Here is an 11,130-nt window from a genome sequence, read left to right on the forward strand (position 1 = left end):
CACAAGCCCTGGTGTTGTGAATGGCCTCACAGGAAGCACTGGCAGTGGTGTAATGTGGATGGCGTAAGCCAACAACACTGGCACTGGTGAAATGTGGATGGTATTGGCCAGCACCAAAGGCCCTGGTGTAATGTGAATGTCCTCAGCCAAAACCACTGGCCCTGGTTTAATATGGATGGCATCAGCCAGTATCACAGGCCCTTGTGTATTGTGGATGATTTCCGACAGCACCACATGCCCTGGCGTAATGTGGATGGCATCAACGAATAGCACAGGCCCCGGTGTAATGTGGATGGCATGAGCAAGCAACGCAGGCCCTGGTGTGGTGAAGATGGCCTCACAGGGAGCATTAGCCCTGGTGCAATGTGGATGGCCTCAGCCAGAAACGCAGGCCCTGGTGTGATGATGGCCTCACAGGAAGCACTGGCAGTGGTGTAATGTGGATGGTCTCATCCGACAACACTGGCCCTGGTGTAATGTGGATGGCATCAGCCAGTAGCACAGGCCCTTGTGTATTGTTGAACGCATCAGCCAGCAACACAAGCCCTGGTGAAATGTGGATGTTATCATCGAGTAGCACAGGCCCTAGTGTAATGTGGATGGCCTCAAAGGAAGAACTTCATGATTTGAATCCTGGGTTGTGTTAAATCTCAGAAAAGCACCCTAGACAAAGTGAATCTGTGAACTAAGGTGTAGGTGTGTTAGGTTATGTTGTGGTGATCTCGAGTTGAGGGATGGGTGTTCATACTGGAGTGCAAAATTAAAACCAATGGAAGATGGACAAGAAAAGCTCAAAGCCATCAGGTGCTCAGTTTAGAAAACAGAGAAAAGAAGAGGAGGAGAAACGAGCAAAAGATACAGGTAAGCAGATGTGTCATTGGATAATGGCAGGTCATCCTGAAACAATCAGAATCAGAATACCTTATTAATCCCAAAGGAAATTATGTGGGTTACAGTTGCTCCAAGACGAAATGGTATAAATAGCAACAGTAACAGACTAAACCCCAAAACAATACATTATGTTACAGATTTTAATATTAATTAGTCATTGTCAATTGTTGATTTGTTCTGTTCTCATTGTATGACGAATTATGTTGGCTGTTTGGTAGCGTTTTGCATACAATGCATACTCTCTCTCTTCATATGTGTGTGTACAACAGTTTTATGTTAATGTACAATCCTTAATGTTTTCTCTGTGTGTCTGTTGTGTGTGTGTGTGTGTGTGTGGGGGGGGGGGGGGGGGGGGGGGCAGAGGGAGTGTTCGCCCAGGGCGCCAAACAGGCTAGGACCGCCACTGGATGGCATAAGCCAGCAACACAGGCTCTGTTTAAATGTGGTTGGTCTGAGCCAGCAATACAGGCCCTGGTGTAATGTGGATGGCATCAGCCAGCAACGCAGGTTCTGGTGAAATGTAGATGGCCTCAGAAAGCAGTACAGGCCCTGGTGTGGTGAAGATGGCCTCAAAGGAAGTACTGTCCCTGGTGTAATGTCGATGGTAGAAGCCGGCATCACAGGCCCTTGTGTGGTGAAGATCGTCTCAAAGGAAGCACTCTCCCTGGTGTAATGTGTATGGCCTCAGTCAACAACAGTGGCCCTGTTGAAATGTGGATGGTATTGGCCAGCACCAAAGGCCCTGGTGTAATGTAAATGTCCTCAGCCAGTAGCACAGGCCCTTGTGTATTGTGGATCGCATCAGCCAGCAACACAAGCCTTGGTGAAATGTGGATGGTATCAACGAGTAGCACAGGCCCTGGTGTAATGTGGATGGCCTCAGCCAGAACAACACACCCTGGTGAAATGTGCATGATATCGGTCAGCACCACAGGCCCAGGTGGAATGTGGATGGCATCAACGAGCAGCAGAGTGGGGTGAAGATGGCCTCACAGGAAGCACTGTCCCTGGTGTAATTTGTATGGCCTCAGCCAGTAGCACAGGATGGCCTCATCTAACAATACTGGCCCTGGTAAAATGTGCATGATATCGGCGCATGTAACAGTCAGAAACGCACTGTCTTGACGAAATAAAGCGTTTTTGTACAACTTCATATAAATAGCTGTAACTTTTGATAGAAGATTCAGATATACGTATTCATGGCTTTATCTTATAGAATTCAATATCCCCGTGCTGGGCAAACAGGTTTTGCAGGTGTTTGAGCTAAGATTTTCAAGTTATTCACAAAATTGTTACACACCGGGGGGGGGGGGGGGGGGGGGGGGGCTGGAGTACAGCCACAGCTTTACAATGACTAGTCGTTTTATTAACTTGACAGGTAGCGAGCGTCAGGGTGGGCATGGCCAAAACAACAAACAAAACACACTGGAAATGAATCAGAACTAACTTACCTATAGTGAATCAACCTCAAAAGAAAATACAAACCTCTAATCTGTCTCCCTACCCGAAACAGGAGAAAAAGGTTGAAAAAGAAACGGCTTCCCACCCCTACAGCTACCATGTCCAGATACGACTCTCTAAACTGTTTTTACTGCAGCCCAGCTCTGTCACATGTGGAGTGCCAGGACTGCCATAATGAATTAATTAAATACACCATTAAATAATGAATTAAATGTGGCAATAATTAATTAAAATTGGAATTAATTAATTAAATAAATAGTTATGACACATGTAATTAATTAATTATTTACACATTTAATTAATTATCTATGTATTTCACATTTTAATTAATTATTGACACATTTAATTAATTATTTAATGATATATTTAATTAATTATTTATGTATTTCACATTTTAATTAATTATTGACACATTTAATTCATTATTGACACATTTAATTCATTATTTAATGATATATTTATTTATTTCATTTTGGCAGTCCTGGCGCCTGGCTCTCATCATGAAATAATTTTATCTGTCAGCCTCACCCATCAAACTCAGGGGGCGGGGTTAACGCTGATCGAGTCAAAACCATTGCTTTGGCCTGGTGGCCATTGTTTCTAGCACACAACAACCGGCATGTGGAAGCATTAAAAACATGTTTAAGGAGGAGAGAGAGCAAATAAATCTGTTTAACATCTGATCTTTGGGTTTTTGTTCAGTAATCAGTGTGACCTGTGTATAAACGCATAAAAGAGATAACGTTGGTGTTTCTGTCATGTAGTAACTGTTGGCTTTAACTGTACAAAGGTTGTTCGACACTATGAAACACATACAGACTTCATGATGTTCGGCTAATACTTTTATTGTGAATATTAATCATGCTGACCTCGCTTTGTACACCACGCAGCGAGGTCAGCATATGCATGATATCCACAGCTCCATGAGTTAACACAAAGTTTCCCAGCTGACTATCTAACTATTCCAGAGACGTGAAAATATACAGCATAAAGAAAAGTGTAAGAGACTCAGCAGCAGATTAGAATAACAGTTATACATTTAATAATCACCAAATGAATCCAAGAAACGAGCAAACCTGTTCCAACAATTTGAGTTTGTATTCCCTCAGCTGCAGACTCGCTGCTGTTTAAATGTTTGAAAAGGAAGATTAGATATAAAAAACGTCAAACATAGACTCAGTCTGCCTTCACATTTGATATGAGGCCAGCACGTATAGTGGCTGTGTCCTGTTTTAAGATCATACATGTAAAATTGTTGTCTGACCTCCGTCGATCCAGCCACTCAGAGTCCGTGGTTACCATGGTTACTGCATAAGCAGCTATAATGTTAACAGCTGGCACTGAGGAAACCTACCGGCAGCATGGGTGTTTATGTTTTTTATTGCAAAAGAACTGTCTGAATGGTTAACTGAAGTTAACTTGGATGAATTATAGTTAAGGAGTATCACAGATAACGCCTACGTGAGCTGTGCGACTGTTCACCACTACACTGAAATCAGTAGGCTATTACTGAAATACACGTGCTATATCATAAACTATGATATAAATAGGGAGGTCCTATTAACATGTTTAGTTTTAAAGGACACCTTCCTGCCTTTAGTCTCCTTCATGAGCAGTATTAGTTTTCTTCTAACATCCAGAAGTCTGCACGATGTGTTTCATAATTTGTAACAAGCCTTTGACAGGTAAACATAACATGACCGAAAAAGCAAAAAAAAAAAAGCAAAAAAAGAAGAGAGAGAGTGTTGACTTAAGAGGAGAAAATGCTCTCAATTATGGAGACAGGCAAATGGTTCATTTATGTTTGATGTGTGTTTATTCCTCCCTAAATATCGTCAGTGAAGTTTGCCATGCACGTCAGATTTTCCTGCGCATTTTTATACCTCTGCCAACAGAGAGAGAGAAAAAAAATCACATTCTAACAGACAGCTGGTGCTTAGAATACAGTTGAATAACTATTAAAAAACAGATGATATTTAGATGATAGTTCAGTCTAACACATGTGCCAGTGAACCATTAAACGTCTGTGAAACTATGCAGTTATGAAACGTAACTTTAACCTCAGCCAAACCGATTTGCTCAGTTGTAAATAAAACCGCGAAGTAAACGTGACCCGACAGACAGAACCTGAGTGAATGAAGTCCAGCGTTTAACCACTGAGAGCTAAAACTCAGCTGAGGTTTCAAAGCTGTGTACCGGTGATTGGACATCAGCCGCTGATGAAGCTGGTTCGCCTATAAAGTGCTCTGTAAGGAAACAAGCTCCAGCAGCTCTGCGCTCGGGGAAAACACTATATTTACTTATCTTGTGCAGAAAAATGCGCTGACAGCGTAACGTAGGCGTGTTTCTTGAATTAGCAGCAGGTGTTAAACAGCTGACAGATGAGGAGAAGAATGCATGCAGGTAAACTGAGGGTCTGTTGAGCTGATCGCTGGTTTCGTGAGAAAAATGTCAGCTCGTTCTTTATGTTACAGAAGCACAGAGACACAAGACCAGGCGGAAAGAGACAATCGTTCGGTGAAAATGAGAATCTGCGAATGCAACATGTGGAACACGGAGAGTGGAATATGTAAACAAACCGGTTAACGTAACCCCCTGGGTGCACTCTGCATGCTAATTGTTAGCAGAGCTAGTGAAATCTCTGAAAACATCTGAGCACTTTTGCAAACATGTTCTGTGTTGACAACCTGACCAGACATACGTCGCGACATTCGCGGCTAAAACACTGTTAAAAGTGTAGCTGGTGACAGAAAAACGGGGTATTTTAAAACTACACCACCACCATTGCTGCCTGTGATTTGATCTGAATTCTGGGATACCTGGCTGCCCCAAGTCTACACAAGCAATCGATTATCTAGGATCGACCTGTTTTGACTTACTTTGCATGGCAACCAATCAAATGTTAGAGAAGCTGCATGGGCAGCGTTAACCCCGCCCCCTGAGTTTGATGGGTGAGGCTGACAGATAAAATTATTATTATTATTATTATTTTTTATTTTTTTTTTTCGCCTGTCCCATTTGGTTCTTTAGCCATCAGAATTGTTGTCTGAAGACCAACAAGGATACCCAATGGATTTACGTTGGATCATCGTGGCATTGCCGTGTTGGTCCATTTGGTCGATCTTTGTTTTTATTATTTATTTTATTTTATTTTCAGATGTTACAGACGGGACAGACATGAGTGAGGGATAGGAAAGGGAGAAAGAAAGAGGAAAGAAAGGAAAAACAGAAGGGGAGAGGGACAGTGAGAAAGGGGGGGAGAAAAAAAATCTGCTGGATCACCTGTTGAGAGAAGAATAGAAAACAAGCAAAAAAAAAGACAAAAAAAACAAAGCAACATACTAAACACAACACTATCGCATTAATCTAGCTAAGTGTAAACAGCAGTAAATACTAAATATTCAATGTTGTTGTGCAGCACGCAGGACAGATGTGCTTCGAAGTAGCAGCCAAGAAAGGTGTAATTTAGGTCTACGAGCAGTGAACACCCGTGTGCATACCTGTGTGGATCAGCGCGCTTGTATTCCAAAGGTTTCTCCATGTAACGATCTGCTAGGGAGTGTGGGGGGGCCACAGCCCCGTGCTCCAGGGTGTGAAGCAGGTATGGAGGAGATCAAAAACTCCAGACATCCGGAGGTCCCCAGAACACAAGAGACCATGGAAGACCAACAGAGGGGCAGCCGCGCCACTGTTCCAGTAAGAGCTGAGGAGAGTCCCAGATGAGGGTTCACTCAGCAGCCGCGGAGCAGAAGCCAGGGGGAGTTGCAGTGACGCGCCCATGAGCTCCGCCGGCCGCCAGCTGTGCCTGAGTGACCGAGCCCCAGGCCGAGAGGCCGGGGTCACCCCACCCCCGAAGGGGCCCGAGCGAGCCCCAGGCTCCAGGCCCCGATAAGCGGCCGCCAAGGAGTGAGCCGGTGTGTACCTGGAAGCCCACCCCCAGACACAAAGAACCACCAACGCACCGACACTTGAGGGAGTCCGCCACTGGCAGGGGAAGTGGTGGTAGGTGGAGATAGGCCTCCAAACCTTGGAGGGCCTGAGGTGTCCCCAGAGAGGTGGCGTCTGATACCCAGCCTGACATATAGACACAGACATACAGGCAAACACAGACACAAACATCCATTCCCCCCCTCATGCTCTCATATGCACTTACTCCACACTCAACCAACGTGGAGACAGACATAAAGAGACGCTGTACACACGATCACACTCCCCAAGCGTACTCTACAAACCGGGTCTAGGTACCCTTGCCCCTGGAGGGGGGAACTGCACCCAGACCCAGGTGGTGTTACCCTTTTCCCTGCGGTGGGGAGAGGCAGACCACCCCGACTCCGTAGCAGCAGGGAGGCCCCACACTCCAGACCGCAGTCGGACGGCCAACTCCACCTAGCCCTCCCACTCCAGCAGGCCACAGAGAATGGGGGTGGGAGAAGACTCCAAACCTCCCTCCACCCGCTCATTGTAGTGTTGATGCATGTATGTTCTAAGGTGCAATTAAAACCCAGGAGGGCATGGAGCTACCTGTCAAGGAGCAGCACGTAAGCACATAGTCCCTCCTGATAGCCCTCAATGTCTAAGTGTATTTAAAATTGAGAGGTGGGCAACGACGCCAGGGGTGAGGTGTACACCCTGATGGTAATTTGGACTCCGTGATTGTGCCCACCCCCAAGATCCTATATGTATGTGTAATGAGAGTGTGAATAATGTGAATGTCTAAGTTGTGGGATAAAATTGAGGCAGAGGCAGCCAGAAGGGGACAGAGGGGGGGGGGGGGGGGTAGCCTCCTCTGCACCCTGGTGACATACCCCTACTCCAAGGCCCTGCATGTGTGGGTGGTTGTGGTGGAGCGGGAAGAGGGAGGCAGCTGGAGATGGGGAGGGAAGGAAGGGAGGGGCAGGTAATCCCTCTCTGGGGCCAGCTCCCCCGCTGACCCCAGTAGGCACTCCCACACTCCGCGACCCGCCAGGGAAAGGGGGCCCAGGCCCATCCAGACCGGGGCCCAGTGCAGCAGCGCCTCCCGGCCCCACAGAGCCCGGGACAGTCCACCCAACCCCACCACAGAGAAAACTGCACCTCTCCTGTATCTCCCCCTCCTGCAGAGAGAGCCCCTGAGGAGAGGAAAGCTCCTGCAAGATGTGACAATCTTCCCCACCAGTTGAAGAGCCCCCCAGGTGGCTCGATGCACCGGCGGCACCCAGCTCCAGGGCTGGGCCCCCAGGCGATCCAGTCCTAACGACAGGAACGGCAACAGTGGGTGGCGATGGCCGCAATGCACAACAGGGCAGGGATGCCCTTCTGCCTGCATCTGACGGTGAGACGAGGGAGGCCGTGTTCAGGTGTGGAGTGGGGCGGGACTGTGCGGCGACGCGCTGTCCGGAGGAGACAGGTCTGCGATAGGAGCCGCCTCCCTGGTCTGTTGCTGGTGAGTTTCCCCATCCCGGAAGAGAAGTTCCTCTCCTGTCTCTTTCAGATAAGGACCATTCGCCCATTTGTGGCTGGATTGTGGGATTATGGGACTGTGGGAGGGTAATTTTAGCATATGGAAAACATGTTTTAGCCTTGTTTTAATAGTGTATAGTTATTTCTGCCGGCAGGGTTTTTAGCGGGTTGCAAACACTATTTTTATTGTATACTGGGATTTTTAGCTTGTATTTGGGGTTCTGACTGTGTTTATTTTATGGAAAATAATTGGTGTGTTTGAAGCCAGCTAAGTTCTGTGCCCTGAGCGCTGACCCACCCACTCCCCTTTCTCTGCTTGTATGTATACAGACGTGGTGGTGAAGATTTAGGTCCACCAGTCTTAGCGGCTACAAAGGCACAGCCATGAAGTCATCCACCAGACAGTCCCAGATGGCCGTCGCTACCTGGGGGGTGATCTGGCACACCGTGGACACACCGACTCTGAAACTGAACGCGATGGTCCTACAGGACTCCCCGGTGGCAAGGAACCTGGACAAAATTTTTCAAAATTAGTATTATGTGTACTGCAGTTACAAAATACATTATTCAAATTCCAAAATATTTTTGTGATGTCAGATTTAAAGTACAAAACATAAATCTTGCATAAAACATTTTGTAATTATAAGGATAATTTAATAATAAATATTAGATATAATATAAAACAGTCAGTTGTGTTTTGTTTTAACTTTAACATGTCATAATTTGATTGGTATCAACTTTTACCACTACAGTGAGCCAATCACTCATAATTCCTAGACATCTCAATCAGGTAGGAATGAAGTAAGACATTAATAGAAAAAAAGAGTTGTATGTTGACATTGTTACGACCCCCTCTGCTAGGCATCAGGGAAGGAGTAACATACACAAGCCCCCAAACAAAATTGAGTAAAGAAAAAGGTTTTAATCTCAAACTTTGAACTGAAAACCGACAGGGCTGTTCAACAGACCACTGGGCAAACAATTATTACATAAAGAAAAAAACAGTCAAGAGTAAAAGCTAAAGGTTAACTAAGGCAAGCTGGCCACACACAAAACAAAAGCTAAAGGTTAACTAAAGCAAGCCAGCATCACAAAATTCTACTCACAGCCAGCTAGCAGCTCAAAACTCTAATCAGGCTAAGTTCAAAGCATCCACCAAGGTTTGACAAAGTTCAGCAACAGTGGCGTGCACAGACATTTTGGGGGGCAAGTGCTCCAGGGGGGAAAAAGGGCACTTTTTGCATATGTGGAAAACCTTTTCTTTTTATAATAAAAAAATCGCACAGGTTAAATGCAATTTGACTTTTATTTCAAAACATTCTCTAAAAATCAAAAATCACACCACAAAAAGATAAAATCTGTATCCAACTCTAAACTATATACATACATATTCTCAAGTGTCCATTAAATGGAGTGTACTGCTCTAAAGAAGCATCCTTCTTGGTGCCATGTCTTTGTAGATGTTGATGACCTCGTTGTAATTGATCTCCACATCTTTCTCAATGGCCAACAAGAGGAGATCAGACAACCTTTCTTCTCCACACAAACTTCTTAGTTTATTTTTGATTATTTTTAGCTTTGAAAAGGATCTTTCAACTGTCGTAGTTGTCACTGGTAGTGTTGCGTAGATCTGAATCATTTTGACAAAGGCAGGAAAGATCAGCTGGCCATTGTTTTCCCTCAGTATCAGAAATATTTCTCTGAGGTCTTTTGAACTAAAGCTGGAGTGGAAGACCTTTAATTCTGTTTTGAGCTGGTCCTCATCTTCTCCATAGAATTCACAGAGGATGTGGACAGCTTCAATGGCTTCTGGGTTTGGTGGGCCTACCCAGTTAGCATGCACAGTTAAGGGCTGGAAGGACTGAATGATTCTGGCCGTTGGGCTTCCAGTATTGTCCCCTTTGAACCTCCTGTTCAGTTCCCCAGTCATGATGTCCAGAAAGGTGAAATATACACCACTCCTGAAATATGCCTCCACTGACTCAAACTGAGCACCTACTTGAGACACTGTGGTGCTGTGTTGGAAACGCACTGGAACTTTCCGCTTTCTCTCCTGACCAGGCACCACGGTAGGTACTGGAATGTTGAAACTCTCTGCCTTCTCTGATGCACATCTAAATATCTCTCCAAATTTCTCCTCAGACCTCATGGTTTGCAATGTGTGAAGCACACCATCAATTACCTTGTAGGCAGTGGAATGGTCCAACCCTTCTTCCTGCAGAGAATCTGATGCCAAAGCAGTGACTTCGAATACTGGTGTGGTGATTTCCATGCAGAGAATGAACATAAAATTAATGGCATTTCTGTACATCTGAGCATCACCTTGGGCCAGGTCAGGTGGGTCACTGTCACTGATGTCATCAAGGAGCATCAAAATGGCTTTCAAATTTCTCTGAAGTGCCTTCAGTGCTTTTTCCCTGCAAGCCCATCGAGTATCTGACAGCTGCTGGAGCTCCATAACACGTTGTCCAGGAAAGAGAGACTCCTGAAATTTGACCAAGGCAGCATGACGCTTTGGGGAGCCTGAGCAAAAGGCATACAATTTCTCCACCAAGTTGAAAAATGTCACAAAATGCTTGCTGGACTTTGATGCCTCCACTAGTACCAAATTGAGGCAATGGGCTTTGCAGTGCACATAGAGGGCCTTCTCATTGTGTGCACGGATTCTAGCTTGGAGACCTTTATACGTGCCACTCATGTTGGCTGCTCCATCATAGCCTTGACCATACATGTTCTTCATCTCTAGGCCATTCTTTTGCAGAAGCAAGAACACTGTATTCTCCAGCTCCTGGCCTGTAGTTGTATCAACATTGCACACTTCGATGAATCTCTCCTTTATTTGCATATGATGAAAATATCGCACAACAAATGACACTTGCTCTTTGTGTGAAACATCAGAGGTTTCATCAAGTAGAATGGAATACATTTCAGCCTCTTTTATTTCACGTTGTATCTCCTTCCTGATGTAAGTTCCTAGTGCTGCAATGATGTCATTTTGACTTCTGATGGAAAGCAGTGACACCTGGGGCCTTGTCTTGGTGGCTTTAACTGTGGCAATTTTTTCCAAATGCATTTTTAGCACACTATCGTAGCGGGAAAATACATTGACTAATTTACGAAAATTGCCACGGTTATCACTGGACTCACTCTCATCATGACCTCGGAATGCTTGTCCCTGACGTGCAAGATACACTGTTAGGTCAATTAATCTTGTCAGGATTTCTTTGTTTGTCTGCCTCTCTCGCTCTCTAACTTCCACCCCTTTTACGTCTGAAACATCAAATGCAGACTGAAGGGCCTTTTTCTGGAAATTGATCCATCTAACCATGCTTGTCATGT

General features: G+C 45.3%; 1 protein-coding gene across 1 annotated transcript; it reads right to left on the minus strand.

Annotated features, from left to right (window-relative positions):
* Nucleotides 1-9,214: 9,214 nt before the first annotated feature.
* Nucleotides 9,215-10,636, minus strand: LOC147318282 (zinc finger MYM-type protein 1-like). Its single transcript, XM_086310127.1, has one exon. It carries the CDS (start codon nucleotides 10,634-10,636, stop codon nucleotides 9,215-9,217), a length of 1,422 nt encoding a protein of 473 aa, XP_086166253.1.
* Between the last annotated feature and the right edge of the window lie 494 nt (nucleotides 10,637-11,130).

This window comes from Aulonocara sp. 'chitande type north' Nkhata Bay, linkage group LG11, assembly GCF_057382095.1.
Source record: "Aulonocara sp. 'chitande type north' Nkhata Bay isolate Kocher_YH1m ecotype deep benthic linkage group LG11, A_spYH_male_GT1.1, whole genome shotgun sequence".
Taxonomy (NCBI): domain Eukaryota; kingdom Metazoa; phylum Chordata; class Actinopteri; order Cichliformes; family Cichlidae; genus Aulonocara; species Aulonocara sp. 'chitande type north' Nkhata Bay.

What these genes read in the sequence shown, in the direction of transcription:
- LOC147318282 (XM_086310127.1), bottom strand. Translation starts at nt 10,636, where the DNA reads ATGCAAATAAAGGAGAGATTCATCGAAGTGTGCAATGTTGATACAACT.